Source organism: Protopterus annectens, chromosome 13.part0 (genome assembly GCF_019279795.1).
Source record: "Protopterus annectens isolate FY-2018-M chromosome 13.part0, PAN1.0, whole genome shotgun sequence".
Taxonomy (NCBI): Eukaryota; Metazoa; Chordata; order Ceratodontiformes; family Protopteridae; genus Protopterus; species Protopterus annectens.
The window spans coordinates 548,803,852-548,822,078 of NC_056747.1; the positions used below are offsets into that span (position 1 = coordinate 548,803,852).

The window sequence follows — 18,227 nt, forward strand, 5'->3', positions numbered from 1 at the left end:
CATTTGTTTTTTAGGCATAGGGGCCTGAGCATGTGGCTCATGCATCAGTTTTTTAGACAGTAGTTGGTTTTGGCCTTGTTTTTGATGATGGCGTTGGTTTAATATACAAATCTTTAGGCCTGAAAATACCCTCAGAAGCCGGTGCCTGCTCAGCGGCTGCGGACCCATCCAAGGGAGAGACATCCACTGGTTCAATACTTGAAGAATCTCACGGCATACCGGACTCCGAATGGGTCTCGGTAGAGGCCTGTGACTCAAAGGTAGCGAGCATCAGGGACTGCAAAAGCACCTCACTGAGTACCGGCGAACCGATGACTGGCTGAGGGAGAAGCTTTGTTGTAGGGTTTGGACCTAGACGGTCTGTCTTTGTCTTTTTCTTTGCTTTTTTTGTGAATTCCGGTACTCGGATTGCTAACCGATGACATTTCAGGATAGTTAAATCTTGAACCAAAGTATTTAGAAGCAAAAATATACAGACGCTTAATAGTGCATTGGTTAAATTTAGCACAAAACAGACAGCAAGGCATGTTGTGATCAGGGCCTAGGCAAGGAATACAGTACAAATGAAAATCCTTATGAGGTATTTGCTCACAAGTAATACAATTATTAACTTTTACTAACATTGGTAAGGAGCAAGAAAAAGTTTCCCCAATGGGGTACTTAGCTTTAATTTGAAGACTTCGGTTCTGAAACTCGAAAACGAAAATTTCAGGAGTCGGACGACTGGCACTTGCGAACTGCTTCTGCTTCGGGCACCGCGCGGCAAGAAAGACTGATTAAAATGGTGTCGGCTGCATGTTTTATTCCCCTGACAACCTGATGTCATGGAAGAGGAGACAGCAACCGACGTAGGACCCAAGACTTTGTTATTCAGGTCGACTGAGGGCAACCTGCCAGCAGATTACCCAAATGTAATGGCTGCAACAGTGAAACACGAAGAACATCAAAGGGTACTAAACAAGGATGTCCCACCTCACCAATTCCATTTGCTTTGCCTATTGAAATATTGGCAGATTCAATATGTAACAATACAAAAATCAAAAGAGTAGATGTTTATGAACAATACAATTCTAAAGTAACGCTCTTTGCTGAACATTATCCAATACAAAAGAGACATTAGAAGAATTAGATATTTTAATTGACCATTTTACAGGACTCCATTTCAATAAATCAATATCAAATGTTTTATTTTAAAATAAAAAAATAATTGCAGACGAAGGGGAATCACATTACAGGGAAACAAGAATCTACCTTAAAATATCTAGGAATTGAGTTATGCAAGGATAATAATGAATTAGTCTCAAAAAACTACAATAATATCATCAATGCAATTAAAATCTCTGTTGAAAAGTGGAACAAAATAGTATTAACATTTGAAGATAGACTACAGTTCATAAAAATGGTTTTACTACCAAAGATTCTATATATAGCTTTGGCAATACAACTGTTACCAGAAAGGGATATACTCAAAGAAATAAACTCATGCCTAATAAAATTTTTATGGTTTCCCAAAAGAAACAGAATAGCTTTAATACACCATATCAGACCATGGAAACTGGGAGGATTCAACTTTCCTGATATAGAAACATATATAAACGCATCAATATCTAAAACAATCTCAAATTGGACTAGTCCAAATTATTTTGCAAATTGGAAAGAATTACTAACTGTAATATCAATAAATGAATTTGATTTACAAAAAAAATTTCAAGTAACAGATAAAAGCAATTCGCCATGGCACATATTATGTATTAATATGCAAGATAACATAACTAAGCCCACTAAAACTCGTATGATTAATTACTCATTGACTCATTTAGGAAAATTATTAATGCAAATATAGATTTAAAAATCTGGTTTGATCTTTCAACACCATTCATAGTTACAAAGAGCTATCCACATAAAATATACAGAGAAATAATTAATTCCTAGGAACAGGAAGGATTTGTTTGTTGGTTTCAATGTATCAAAAGAACTAAAAGTTCTGGATATGCAAACAATAGAAACATACAAAATTCCACAACAAGACTGGCTAACTATGCAAAGCATTCTGACATATTCGCAAGATTTATGCAGAATAATTAGTAATTCTTCATTTAAAGAAATACCTAAACTTCCAAACTACCTATATGAAATCATATATAAGGATTATGACATGGGAAGTAGTATTTCAAAATTTTACAAGATACTGATAAATTATAAAACACCCAAATCCTCATATTGGAATTATACAACAAAATGACACTCATTACAGCTAACTGAAGAAATGAAATCAAATATTTTATCATCAATAAAGCATACATCCTTTACACAATTCTGGAAAGTTTTTAATTGGAAATGCTTGCATAGAGCATTCTTAACTCCAGATAGAATTACTAAAATGAATTCTTCCACAAAGTGAATACGATGGAGGTGTGTGCAAATATACAATGCAGATTGGAATCACATTTTTTTCGACTATGTTAAAATTAAGCCATATTGGAATGGTATTAAAAACTTTTTACAAGCTTTATTTAATGAATCGTTTAACTTCTCTAAAGCTCTAGTATAATTAAATGTGCATGAAGGTCCTCATTTGAATGAGTCAAATATGTATCTAGTATGTACAATACTTGCAATCTCAAGGAAGTGTATAACAAGAAGATGGAATACAAACAATACCAACTTTGGAAGACTTCTACAGCCTACTTGAAGACAACAGCATTGTTGGAAATTAAAATTAAAGAATTAAGGATTCATCCTAAGTCATTTCTTAACAATCCATGGGAAAAAGTGTTATCATTAACTGACACTTTACAATAACTGAACAGATAAACTCTGATAACTGGACTGTTATACCTATAAAGTAATTGTATATATTGAGCTGTCATAGTGTCAGGCTGATGTAAATAGTGTACACAGTTATTAAGATCTTATATACAAATACTAGGGTATTTATTCAACTGTATTTGAAAAATAAATTTGAGAAAAAAAAACTGATTTATGTACACATTTAGCATGTAATCTAAGAGATGCAATTCATTGAAGTGTTTACCTTTGTAAGACGACCAGACTGAAACAGTGCTAGCACACCAAAGAAGTTCCCAAATGCAGCATGTCGAAGACGTTTCTAAAAGAGGATAATTTTTTGTTACACAAATATGAAACTCTTCTGTTTAAAAAACAATGTACTTACTGAAGTATAAATAAAAAGGTGTCAGAAATGCATAAACAACCTAAAAAATCATTACCATTATTTTTAATATTTGCTAATTCCAATATACACTTGTGCAAGCTATGTAAATACAGCATCAACCTAAAGTGTTAATACACAAGTATCAAAGACCATCACTTCCACTGGTAGTCTGGTTCAGCAAGCATCCAATATGCCAAAAGGTCATGGTTGAGGGAAGTGACGTGGATGTATACTTGAGAGGCTGGAAACAACTTGCATTTCAAACTGGGACAGATGGAGATCTGCAGCTACTGCATCATTCTTTGGTGGAAACTAGTGAGATACTCAGCCAAGGGTAAAGCAATAAATATAACCAGACTGGGCAACAGTAGGTCAGCATACAGAACAAGCCCTCCTGTCCCTTGTTCCCCTGTCTAGGGTGAATGGACTCAAACAACAACAGCCATAAGACTGGACCTACCCAGTGAATGGTCATAACACAATGTTGCTTTAAAGGCCTGGACTCTTTCCTTTTCTAGATATACGCAATGCCCTTCATCTGCTAACCATCGAGCCTATTCCCAAACAGACCCTGTTCACTTGCCATGCCATAACAGGTATTCTCATTATTGGGATGAGAGCTGTCCAGGAGGGCCATCACCTAAGCAGCTATGAACACTGTTTGTGCCCTTGCCAGCATCCCAGAAATTACAGTACATTAACAAAGCCCTAATCACTCTATTGGGTGGGGTGGGGACAACAGACCTGCATCACAGCAGGGACGACAAAACTCTCCCCAATGCATGTGCACGCCCTCATGCTCTAATAATGAAAGATACTGCTGAAGTGGCTTGGTGGAGTAATGCCTGCCCCCCCCCCCCCAAAATGGGATGTCTCGCATTGCCACCTGTCCTCTAAGAGACTGCAGCCTTGGACAGTCTCAGTTTGTTCCTCTTCCTCCCTGAACAGACACACTGATCATCCTCAGACAAGTTCCAACAAACATCCAAACTGCTAATTCTACTCTGGTTGAATGAGCTGTAGTCGGAGCTTACTCCTCAATTCCAATGTCACCAGAACCATGAGAATTTAAAAAGCAAGAACCACAGGGAGATGGGAGACGTCCCATTGGCAGCAGTGGGAATACTACAATTACATACATTTACACATACATACATAAATAAAATTAAATACATAAATTACTTTTGCTAAAAACATCATACACATTAACTGCGACATGATAACTACAACAGAAACAAAGTGTTGTACTTAATTCTTAAACATATGAGTACTGCTTTAATATTTACAGGAATATATTACTGCAGACTAAATAATGAACTGTGCACACAAGCAAGGTTTCATACTGAATGAAATCCAGGACAGTTTGTTACATCTGATGTTTTATTGCACTGCCCTGCATGACTGTACGTAGAACAAATCCAAACAGTTTTTTACATCACCATCTGCTGCTGAAGCTGTATTAATGTTCTCTGTTGCACACTACTGACTGTCCTGTCTTCTACCCACTGCCTCCCACTTCTTACCCTCACCCTACTACCTTACACTGCTCTAACCCAGCCACCTAAACCTGAGCATCCACACCAATATACATACACGCTGCGCTTCCTTCCCTCCTTCCCCTCACACTCCAAACACTCTCAGCACTCTCATTTCTACCCCACACATCCACCCACTCTATTCCAGCTACCTACACCTCTGCTCTCCCCTTTGCTACCTTCTCCTTTTCTCATTCCATTTCAGCTCATTCGATCCAACTTGCAAGCCCCATTCAGCCGGAAAAAACTCCAATCATCTCCCTCCGACCAAGACCCAGGACATTACTGCATACCATAATCATTGATCTGCTAGTAAATCAGCAAGAACACATGTAAGCTAGTGTTTCAAAACCAATAACTTACCTGTACAAACTGTATTCTGACTGCCTGCTGTTAAAGCGTTCCTGACTGTGTGCACACTTCTGGGGTCCCGATCCCCTGGCACTACCTAACTGTACCACCTCTCCTCTCCATATCTCCATGCACTCGTCCACAACAGGCATGTAACCTACAGAACTCCCAGCATCCGCTGGATCCAATGGAACCTGATAGCACCTCTCCCATATACATCTGCTGCAGCTAACAATAGTTGCACAGCTGTCTATCAGCTGTAACAGACCGCACAGTCACTGTTATTTCAACTTGCAACCTCTGTTCTTTAGAAAGCTACCTCATCACCCAGACATAGCCATCACCAACTCTAATTACTTTAAGTCGGCTAAAGCATTAATTCTTACCACAACTGCTCCACCATACTTCTGGCCAGCCATTACCCCCACTCAATATCAGCCCCTAGACAGTGCCACTACCTACTTCAATTTCACTGATTGATTCTCGTTCACCTCTGCTTGGGCTCTAACCCACTCCATTCACCCTGTGGGGTCACTCCACTCCCCTACCCTGCCCCCAATTCCCATCCGACCCACTACCAGCACAGTTCTCAACCACAACGCCACCCCTATCCACCAAACACACGAACATTCCCTCCACACACAACTTCCTTTTATACTATCCACACACCATCTACATTATGTCCACTCCCCTACTCCTAATAAGCACAATTACCTCACTGAACTCTCTCTCAATTATCTCACTCATACACCTCAACTAAACCATACATCCCCTATACACTCCACATCCACCATATGACCTGCTTGAACATTACCCTACACCTCCATAACACCCGAACCCTACCCACTCAGCCCAACCCTACTTTTCAAATATACAAATACACAATACTGCCTATACTTCCTACTTGCCACACACCCCACCCTCACACTCCACCAACTCTTTCCCATTCCTACACTCATTCTCCTCTAGCACACTAAACCACCTTACACTTATCCTCCATAAAACCATTATCATTGTCTGGTGATATTCACCCTAACCCAGTACACACACCCCCAGTTCTACCCCCACTCACTACACACACAGACACGCACAGACACACTCTTAACAGCCTTAAATCTATACGTCTTGCCACGTTCAATGCTCAAAGCTTTAGAAATAAAATCCTCAATCTCCATGCCAGGCTTCACCATAACCATCCTGACTTAACCGTCATCTCTGAGACCTGGCTTAAACCCACCATAAAGGACAATGAAATTCTTCCACCAGGCTACCAAATCATTCTCAATGATAGGCATAACAAAAAAGGAGGAGCTGTAGCTATACTCTTCTTTTCCACCTATACTATAACCCCTTACACCAACCCCATCCCTAACTTTAGTAATGTTGAAATTACTACTGCTCTACTAAAATTAAACAATCACAAATCCATATGTTTAGCTGCCCTATACATACCACCTGGTAACAACATTCCAATACTACAAAGATATCCACTCCTGACTTTCCTCCAACATAAAAAATGAAACCTACATCCTAGGTGACACTAACATAAATTGGGCCACAATAAATTCACCAACTCCGTCTCAGCCAATCAATCTCTTCAATTTTAGCCAACTTATAAACTCCCCTACCAGACCCAACAAAGATAGATCCTCTGGCACCATCATCGACTGGATCTTTACATCCTATCCCCATCTTATCTCAGACTCAGGAATCCTCACAGACCCAGTCAGTGACCACCTTCAAGCGTTCGTTGACCGTCACCCTGCCCTCTCCAGCAGCAGCACCATACATATACACACACACAATCCCTCCCATTTCAACCCTCAAACTTTCCCTGATTGTCTAAGATTTACAAACTGGTCCCCCTTAAGATCCCTGCCCCTAGACAGTGCCACTACCTACTTCAATGAAATATTCACAAACATTCCAACAATCACATCCCTACTAGAATCAAATGAATCAGAGCTAATGTCTCCCTCTGGCTGTCAAAGGAAACTAAACTTACTATGCTACAGAGACAAAACCTGGAAACTATACCAACAAATAAACAATGCAAGCACCTACTCGAATTCAAGCAACTTTGAAACTCCATAAGAAAACTTATAACCAGAGACCATAAAACATACTACCTCAAACTGCAAACCAGCAACTCAACCAACCCCAAAAGGTTCTGGGCCACAATCTCCTCCCTCCTCCACCCTGGCCCCTGCTCAAACCCAAACCTTACAGACCTGGACATTGCCACTCAATTTAAACTTCTTCTTCATAGACTGCATCGCCAATCGGTCCTCCACTTCCCTCACCACCCCAACAACTCCTCCACCCCCCCTTTCAATTTACAACTCATCTCCACACATACTATAAAAAAAAACTACTCCCAACTCAAACCTAGCTGGAACGCACTTGACAATCTCCCAACAAACTTCCTATCTGCTGACAGCATAGCCCTTCCCATTTCCATCTTAATCAACATATCCACACAAGAAGCATATATCCCCATCTAACTGCCACCAAGCTTACATTATCCCACTACACAAAGGAGGAAAAATACTAACTCCTCCAATTTCAGACCTAAAGCTATCCTTTCTCCTCTTTCAAAAATCGTGGAGAAATGTATCCATACTCAGCTCATGTCATATCATACTCTAAACAACCTTCTCACCCCCACTCAACACGGTTTCTGCCCTGGCCACAGTACTATGACTGCCCTATCCTTTCTTGAAACTATAAACAAAGCTTGCGACTTTGGCAATCTTGTATCTTCCCTGTTCCTTCACCTGTCCAAAGCTTTCAATACCATCTCCCACCCTCTACTTTTAACTCAACCCTCATCCCTCAACCTCTCCACCTCAGCATGGTTGTCAAACTACCTCTCTAAACATCAACAAGCCATTCAATGGAAATCCTCAACCTCCCCCTTTCAACACACCCCCACCAGGGTCCCACAAGGTTCTGTTCTAGGACCTCTGCTCTTCAATATATTTATTAACAATTTCCACCACGCAATCCCTGACTCATCTATAATCCAATATGAAGACTCAACAATCATCTGCTCTGCTTACACCATGTCCAACCTGCTTCTAAAAACTCAGTTAGCCTTCTCTAAAGCAGAATGCTGGATGAAAAATAACTACCTTACCCTTAATGCAAATAAAACTAAACCTATGATCTTCTCCCCTTCCAGAAACTCCCCAACAGACAAAAACTCCTCCTCAGTACTTAGTAGCAATAACATACCAATCAAAATAGTATCTAATATCAAACTCCTTAGCATCATCATTAATGACCATCTAAAGTTTGACACCCACATTCTATCCGTCATCAAAAAAAACACCAAAAACTAAGACTTCTATACAGGCACCTCTCTCCCTCCACTAGAAAAACCCTAGCCTCCTCCTACCTTCTCCCCTCTCTTATGTATGGCGGCCCCCTGTTAACCTTCAACTAGGCCTACAATCCAAATTTGAATCAAGCTATAATAAAATAAGCAAATTTGCTACCAACTCAAAAAACTACTCCCACCATTGCCACTCTCTCCATACTCTACAGTGGCTCGAACATCCCAGTTACTTGACCCTACTTAAACTCACTAACGCCCACAAACTCATCCACAAACTTGTCAATATCAAGGTGCAGGTACTCCACGACTATCGAAGCCAACCATCAACCAAAAAAGCAAAAATCAATAAAAAAATTTTTATACTTGAACAGCAAAAGAACTTTATTCCATGGGTTGTTAGCACTTTCACGTCTACTCTGGACGCTTCTTCAGACTTTTAAAGTCTGAAGAAGCGTCCAGAGTAGACGTGAAAGTGCTAACAACCCATGGAATAAAGTTCTTTTGCTGTTCAAGTATAAAAATTTTTTTATTGATTTTTGCTTTTTTGGTTGATGGTTGGCTTCGATAGTCGTGGAGTACCTGCACCTTGATATTGACATTTTTTTGTTTGGGGACATAACAGGTACCTTACCCTGAGAGATCTCTGTTTATTTATCATCCACAAACTTACTAGCTGCCTTTCTCTCCCTACATCCCCCAACCATTCACTCAGATCAGAAAACAAAAACCTCCTACAGATCGGTAAAACCTCCTGACCACCTCCTACTTTCCTGCTCCAACTCTAAACTATGGAACTCTCTCCCACCCTTCGCAATACCCCCACCTACCACACTAAATTCAAATCTCTCTTGTTCTCTCATCTTACAGCCAAGTGGATCTGCCCAACCCACTCCCCTACTTAAATTTCCCCTTCACCCTCTGCAGAAACCATTTTCTTCAATCTCTCCACAATACCCCAATTGGGCCAGTCATCTACTGCACCCAGTCCTCTCAAAAAAAAAAAAAAAATCATTATATATTTATATTCACAAGTATTTCTCATTTTGTCTGTATCAGAAATGTGTTAACAGACATTATTTTATTGAATAGTATTTATTTCTCTGTGAATTTACTGCACTGTATAGTCTGTAATTTACTGTACTTTTTTTTTTCTAAAAACAATTGATTGTTACATATTCCTATTCTTTCTCTGTAACTGTTTTTGGAGCTTTGTTTCATATTGTTTCTCTGTGATTGCTTCTGGAGCTTTTCTCCCTAGGCCTCCACTGAAAACGGACTCCTCATGGCGCAGTGGACTTCCCCCAGTTATCAATCTGAAATAAATAAAGGACAAAAGTACAGCCAATATGATTTAACATCCATATCTATGGTTCCACTGTATAAATTAAGTTCACTGGCAGCCATGTTTCCATAAATAACATTTTTTTTTTTTGCCTGCATATAGGTAGGCTGCTGCAATCCCCCTAACTGCTTAATCTAAGGCAAAAGCAGTGTTAAAGGCCCTGCTGTTTAATAAATGGCTGAGATTTGTGTTACAATGATTTAATCACCATTTCACTAGATGTGTTTAGAGCCAACATATTTTTGCCAGTCCCAACAAACATAACTACCAGCAATCAACTCCAAGTCCAAAGGGTCAGCTTCTCCACAACAAAATTCACGCCCCCTACAGAAGGCAATAGCTTCCGTCACGGCCTTAAATGCAAGACTCCGTTCAAAAATTGCTTTCGAGAGTTCTGCAGCTAAAGGCAGCCCTAACAGCAAGCAGGATGAAATGACAGATAAACGAACCTCAACAGAAGTATAAGAAACCCCTTGTCAAACAATGTGAAAAAATAAAGGAGACCTTGCTGCACTACGGCAGCTTTAAAACAAAACCCATTCGATCTACTCAGAGATGAAAATCTGGGCTACTTTGTCACATAGGATTTCCTATCAAGTTTTATTTTCAAGGCTGCAAGACTTGGGTGCTTTACGTACAGGTGCACTAAAGTCCCTTGGTGTTGCAATAGAAGGCTTCATGGCAGGAAGAAATCCATGAGGCCTGTGCTGCTCAACATCTTGAGCAAAGATATCCAAGGAGGTCTTACTCTCAGAATAGCCAGTTGCTTTCTCCAGCAGAGCAGTAACTACATTTGGCTCAAACACTCACAGTGCTGGAATAAGGTCTGGAGAAAGAACATGACAAATGAAGGAGACATGTCCTCCTACATCCTCCCTGGACAGAGGGGGAAGACAGGACAAAAAGTTCAATTTGAACCTTGACCAAGACGGTCTTTATCCCTTTGCAACAGAGGCTGTAAGATCAGGTTTCAGTTAATGTAGTCTGTTAGACAAAAATATAGTATTCTCTTTGCATAATTCTAGAAATGCAGCCATATTAAAGCACACATATCTTCATTTTACATGCAGATTCAATACGAAAAAATGGTTTTGGTAACCTTCGGTCAAGAATACGGACACTGTACTGCACACTTTATTCTCAAGTACAATCAGGCTTGGGAACCAAGGTTAAAGGAGTGTGTAAAAAATTATAGGGCTTGGGCATTATTAAGAAATACTTCAGACATATTTAGTTTAGACGGATATCCAGTAAGTCTTTGCAGTACAGTCCTCAAAAGTTTGGTACAGACACTGTAAGTGGACTGGACACACTAAATTGGCCGTAGGAGAGAGTGTGTGTGCGAGTATGGGTATGAATGAACTACCACAGCAGGGCTAGCCACCCAGTGGTGTAAACCTTGGCTCGAGAGGATTGTCACAAGTGACACCCCAGAAAAGGTGTTGAGGATGGATGGATTGCCACTCGAGAGTAAGCAGAGAAGTCAGGACAAATACCCAGCATTCCAAGATCTTAATTAAATTACTCAGGAAAAAATATAAGTGCAGAAGCTACAGACACAATTATTCAAGCTATTTCAGTTTCAGTAGTGTTATAGAAGGCAGTAAGATCTGACATCCTGAGTACAAAATTTACAAAGAGTATAATGAGTGCAGAAGGTATGGACATTTTAATTCAGTCTATTTCAGTTTATCAGCACTGTTATCGAAGACAGTAAGATTTAATTTGGATACTGTAGACATCTACCTCCACTGTACATAATAAAACATTCTTCACTGAACTACAGTGTATGCAGACATCTGTTCTGAAGGGTACAAAAAGATATGGCACATAAAGGAGAGACTGGCAAAGTTCTGAGTTATTAAAAGATGAAGACATTCATTCCAGTCTCATTCCAGTTTCTTTCAGTTATTTCCAGTTTATTCCAGTATTCTACAATCCTTTTCGATTCTTACAGAGTTGAACTGTCAAGCTCCATGCCAACCTAGTCGACTACACTAACACTGCGAAAGAGGTTCAGACCTAAAGGTAATGTGAAAGCTCCCACTCCAAGGAGAAGCTGTCAAGTCAGGAGGAACTCAGACTTCTAAATGGCAAACCATAGCAGATGATCACGGTACCAGTTCCCAAGTAATCTGCAAGTCCTAATGGGAGATGGGTCCTTCCTGCGTAATTTGGGAGAATGTGATCTACACCCTTTTATCTGACTACTTTTGGCCTTCTCTTCTCCTCTCATTTTTCTTCTATTCTTTTTTTCTCTTTTGCCATCACAGGGCAGGAGACTTAAGTATTAACTTGTTCATACATGCATACATACATGAACTGGAAGAAGTTCTTACAAAACTTCTCAATCAAAATTTGAATGATCCACCTCCAGGCACGAGACACAGGGTATGCATATCCATACCCCTCAAATGCTATGATTTACACACAATGCTATGATTTTGACCCCAAGATTTAGCCGTAATCCTCCTAGAGTTAGGATGCTTGTACATAAATTAAGCCTATAGAAAGATTCACTATCACTAACGAAATAGGGTCTAGCATATAAAAGACCTTCTAATATGAAAAAGAAGAAAGTGACCATCGGCTATGATTTTAAAAGGCCAGTACTATGAATTCTAATGTTTGGAGTTTGAGGAGTATGTGCATACCCTGGAGGGAGGGGATCTCAAGACCACATATGGAGCACTTCTTAAACCCAAAGACCTTGTCCATATCTGTTCAAAAAAAGGGGAACTCCACCAGGAGCACTACCATAAAATAATGCACTAAGATTAAAACTGAAAAGAAACAATACTAAGTCCCACAAATTAACAAACAAAACAACAGTAAATACTTAACTATTTACTCTAAACATTAACCCTACAACTAGCCCCTAAACAAAATAAGAATAAAAAGGTAGGGTAACAGGTAAAGCCTAAATGAAAAAAAGGCCTAACAAAGGAAAGGAGGAGGAGGAGGAAAGAACTACTCTGACTAAAACATTAATAAAACTAGTAAAACCAACTAGACTGAGCTAGCACTAACAAAAATATGGCAGAAAAAAATGGGTACTTATCTACTGGAAAAAAGTAATAATTCAAAAAAAAAAAAAAAATAAGCTTCAACAATGAAAACTCTATCTAATGTAATCAGTGACAAATGAGATTTGGAAAAGATAGAAGTGAGATGCACTGTGTGAGAGGAGAAGCTCAAGCTTTGGGGAAATCTTGATGATGCTAAATCAGTACCACCTGCAGCAACCAGTCCTTCAGAGTGGATTATGTAAAATAAGCTACACACTGTTAGGACGGTCTTGCACAAATACTCTGAGCAACATTTTGGAATCTGGTACTTTAACAGGGATACAAAGAAATCTATCTCCAGAGTTCTACAAACCAAATTCAGCTCGTGAAAGTATTTTAAATGTGTCCATTCATGGGGACTGTGACCTGCTAAGGTATTCTCCACTGACAAAATGCAACAGACAAGGAGATGGATGTTCTACCCTGAAGTCAGATCCCTAACTAACATGGTTGGTCTGGCAAGGGATAATAGCAACCCCCCCCCAACCTTTGTCTGCTGACATATACTACATCCCCAAAGTACGCTCTCTGACTAGTCTAAAAATGCCCACTAGCAAAACTGCCTGAAAATATGAAGCATATAACTGATGGCTAATATCTCTATCATGCTACTGTTTCCGCCATTGCCCCTATTGTTCAAAATGCCTTAAAGCACACAAAACACCAACTTCCACTTGGGCAATCCATGTGTGACTAGTGACTTGAGCACTGGATGGACCAGGCTGAAGATGTTGAGAGCGAGTTTCCAAAGCCAGCTCACTCCGCCTCAGACAGAAAGACAGACAACCAGGTGTGCCATATTAGTAACACCTTCTAATGTGCTCACCTGTAAATGGAAAAAGCTGGCCAACTTCATGCTGTAAAAGAGCAGCTCGACTGCGGGACCGCCTGACGACAGGATAACCCAAGTGTAATGGCTGCAGCAGGGTAACACGATGAAAGTACAGTTTTGTACCTACCATAAATGTAGATGTCCGATAGATATGCAACTGCAGTCATAACATATGGGTTATGCCTCAGGCAGCCCTCGGTCGGCCGGATTCCAAAGTCTGGGTCCGACGTCGGCTGATGTCGCATTTCTCTCCGATGTCAGAGCGGCTGGTGTATATAAGCATCAGCCAACGCCATCTTCTTCAGTGTTTCTTGCCCCAGATGCCAGGTGCCCTCCAATGAAGGTTGTAATCAAATTGGAAGACAAAAATAGGTTTCCAGACAATAAATAAGCAATAAACAGATACACCATAACAGATATCCCCAGCTAAGGATAATAGGGATAGGGGTGGACCCAAGGCATAGAGGGGAAGGAGGGAGGGAAAACCCGACTGCAGTTGCATATCTATCGGACATCTACATTTATGGTAGGTACAAAACTGTACTATGTCCTTCAAGAATGCAACTGCAGTCATAACATATGGGTTGAATACCATAGCTAAGCTGGGGGAGGTGGTATGCTCTAGGAAAAGGATGGTGTAGCTATCAATCCCTGCAGGACTGCCGAAGCAAACCCTGCTCTGGATCTGGAATATAAAGGGAGGTTGTAATGTTTGGAAAATGTATGCACGGAGCTCCATGTGGCAGCTTCTAGAATGTCTTTTGTAGGCACCCCTCTTAAAAAAGCTGTAGAGGTGGCTGTAGCTCTGGTGGAGTGTGGTCTGACATTGGCTGGCACACTCTTTCCATGGAAGGAATAACAGAATCTGATGCAATGTCCAATCCATTTTGAAATTGTCTGTTTGAAAATTGCTTTTCCTTGTATTCCAGGGGCTTAAGCTACAAAAAGCTGATCAGACTTCCTACTGGTCTTGGTTCTGTCTAGGTAGTAGCGAAGTTGTCTGTGTATGTCCAAGGTATGTAACAGTCTTTCCCCTTTGTTCTCAGGATTGGGAAAGAAAGTAGGCAGGTGAATTACTTGACTTAAAGAAACCCTGGATACCACTTTTGGCAGAAAAGTAGGGTTGGTTCGTAGGGAGACCCTGTCTCTGTGAAAAGTTATGAATGGTGGTATTGCCATTAAGGCCTGTAATTCCGAAACCCTTCTTGCTGAGGTTATGGCCAGCAGGAAAGCTGTCTTCCAGGAAAGAAATTGTAACTCCACAGAAGCTGCTGGCTCGAAGGGAGGTAAAGTCAATTTTTCTAGGACAAAATTGAGGTCCCAAGCTGGTACTGGTGCCTTTCTTGGGGGCTTTATATTCTTGATTCCTCTAAGAAATTGCCTTAGCAAAGGATGTGAAAACACAGGTGGATCAGTGTTGTATCTAGCTGAGATAGCTGAAGCATGTATTTTTATGGAAGAGTATGAGAGTCCGTTATGTAACATATCTGCCAAGTATTCCAGAATGAGAGGGATGCTCAAAAGTGATGCATCATGACCCTTGTTGGTATTCCAAATGCTGAATCTCTTCCATTTGGCTGAGTAAGCCTTTCTGGTGGATGGTCTGCGGGCTTCTGTTAGTATCCGCTGAACTTCCTTGGAGAGAGGTAAATTGAGGTAATTTATGGGATTTCCCAAGCTGTTAGCTGTAGAGTCTGGATGTTGGGATGCATAGTCCTGAAGTTGTGTTGAGTCAGAAGTTGAGGCCATTGTGGAAGGGCCCAAGTTTTGTTGTGACATATGCTCCTTAGTAGTGGGTACCAGTGTTGTCTTGGCCAGTCTGGAGCTATTAGGATCCCCTTCGGTTGCTCTGCCTTGATCTTTAATAACACTGTGGTCATCAGTGGCAGGGGTGGAAATGCATAAATTATTAGGGAGCTCCAGTTGAATGAGAGAGCATCTACATTCCATGCTTGTGGATGATACGTCCTTGAGCAGAACTTTTGTAAGTGATGATTGAGGTGGGAGGCAAATAGGTCCACGTCCGGCCTGCCCCATCTCAAGGTGAGTCGTATAAAGATGTCTGGATGTAGCCTCCATTTGTGGGGGTCCAGGAAATTCCTGCTTAGACTGTCCGCCAGAACATTGTCTTTGCCTGGAACAAACTGGGATTGTAGCTGTATGTTTAGACCCAGTGATTTTTCCCAAAGATTCATTGTCAGTCTGCAAAGGGGGTAATAATGAGTGCCCCCCTGCTTGTTTATGTACCACATCACAGTGGTGTTGTCTGTCCATATTAGTAGGTGGCCTTGTTGAAGTTGTTGTCCAAAGGCCTCGATGGCATGCATTACTGCTAGCATTTCTTTTTGGTTGATATGCAGATGTATTTCCTTTGGGGACCATTGCCCTTGAATACATCTGCCCTCCATGTGCGCCCCCCATCCAAGGTCTGAGGCGTCTGTGGTCATTGTCTGTGTTATCTGAGGTTTTTTGAACTACATGCCTGTGTTTAACTGGCTTACTGTGGCCCACCATAAAAATTCCTTTTGTAGACATGGAATGAGTGGAATGATTGCTTCTAGGTTGTTGCTGTGTTGAGACCATAAGCTTTTTAAGTACCACTGAAGCTTTCTCATGTGTAGTCTTGCTAGTGAGACCAAGAGAATGCAGGATGCCATGTAACCCAGGGCCTGTAGGAAACTCCTTGCAGTCATCTGGGTGAGCTTTGCTAAACTTTTGAAGTAATGGAGTTAACTTCTTTTGCTTGTCTTCTGTCAGGTAAGCCATTTGAGAGGCTGTGTCTAGTTTGGCTCCTAAGAAGGTTATTTGCTGGGATGGCTGAAGTCTTGACTTTTGAAAGTTGACTGTGTATCCCAGAGCCTGTAGCAAGTGTATGACATAATTCAAGTTTTTTGTCAAGGTTAGTTTGTTGTCCGCTTGTATGAGGCAATCGTCCAGGTACGTGTAGATTTGAATCCCCTGGAGCCTGCAATGAGCAATTACTGATGCCAGGCATTTCGTGAATACTCTGGGCGCAGTAGATAAGCCAAATGGCAATGCTGAGAATTGATAATGCTCTGGCCCTGCAAGAAATCTGAGGTATCTTCTGCATCTGTGTCTGATAGAGACATGCAGGTATGCCTCCTTGAGGTCCAGAGTAATCAGCCAAGACCCCTTGCCCAGCATGGGAAGGAGTTGCTGTAAAGTCAGCATTTTGAACTTTGGTACTATGAGAAAAGTGTTTAGAGCGGACAAGTCCAGTATTGGTCTCCATTGAGTTTCTTTTCTTGGAACAAGGAACAGTCTTGAATAAAACCCCTGGCCTTGTTCTTGTTGTGGAACTTTTTCTATTGCTTTGATCTGAGCAAGCAGAGAAATTTGCTTGATAGCCTCTGCCCTCTGATTTTGTGGAAGGTTTGGCATGCCTTGTTTTCTTGGTAAGGTATGAAAGTGGAACCTGTAACCATGGTCTATAATGTCCAGTATCCATTTGTCTTTTGTCAGTTTGTGCCAATTTCTTGAAAACAGAGATAACTTTCTGCCCAAAGGAGTTTCTGTTTGCTCCTTGGTCAGCGGAAGTAGAGGAAAGTCACTGAGCTTGTCCCTGCGGGGCAGGAGAAACCCCTGTGTCACTTCTTTGGTTTGTTGGTTGCCATTGTCGTCCCCTGTAGGATCCTCTGTATTGCCCTCTTCCTCGGGCACGCCTGTTTTTACCCCTTTGAAATCTTTCAGGATTAGGAAAGGACCAGTTTTTAGAAGGCCAGTTCCTGCTGAATCTGGGCGGCTGAACCTGGAGGACATCTTTGACTGTCTGTACTGACTTGGCTTTTTCCTCAATGGACTTTAACACATCTTTAGCATTAGCACCAAAAAGCTTGTTCTTTTCCAAGGGAGCATCAAAAAGTTTTGCCTTAGCATGATCTGGTAAAGGTTGTTCTTTTAGCCATGCATGTCTACGAATGACCGCCCCTGTCATAGCTGCCCTACATGAAGCCTCCAATGCATCACATCCACACTGCAAAAAATGATTGCTAACTTGCTGAGAATTATGCACAGCCTCCTGCAAAGACTTCCTATCTAAAGGTTCAGGAGAGGCCAAACTTTTCTGTAAATCATCTAACAGGAAATCCTGATATTGAAACATGATCTGAGATTCAGGAGTAGTCTGAGGTATGTTTTTAGCAGTAAGATGTTTGGACTTGCTGGCTGCCTTGGCACGTGTGTAGGCCTTGATAGACATGGACATGGGAGGCCTAGCCGCTCCACGTGCAGTTGTTACCTTATCAACAGCAATGGTCTCGGGCATTTCCTCGGTTTCGGTATCCGGAGGAAAATCAATAACTGGCGGAGTGGCCTCCGGTATCTGAGGTATCGGTAATGCGGTGTCTTCGGTTCAGAGCGGTGGAATAACCGCCTCAGAGGGAACCGGAGCACTCGCGGTTAGTTTTGGCGTGGTGTCGGTTGAAGACGCGGGCCGAGGATGTCGGTCCCGGTCTTTTAGTTTCTTAGGAGTCTGCGTTGTCGGTTGTTCCAACGGCATTGTATAATCAAATTTTTCACAGAAAAAGTCTTCAGCGAACTCCGCCCGGCGCCTGACAGTGCGCT

General features: G+C 41.3%; 1 protein-coding gene across 1 annotated transcript in view; it reads right to left on the bottom strand.

The window, feature by feature from the left end:
• MYBBP1A (MYB binding protein 1a) overlaps nt 1-18,227 on the bottom strand; it is a 1,224,315-nt gene that overhangs the window by 1,051,126 nt on the left and 154,962 nt on the right. The window contains exon 4 of the mRNA XM_044054196.1: nt 3,035-3,109. Coding sequence (XP_043910131.1) covers nt 3,035-3,109 — 75 coding nt within the window. The remainder of the gene's footprint in view (nt 1-3,034; nt 3,110-18,227) is intronic.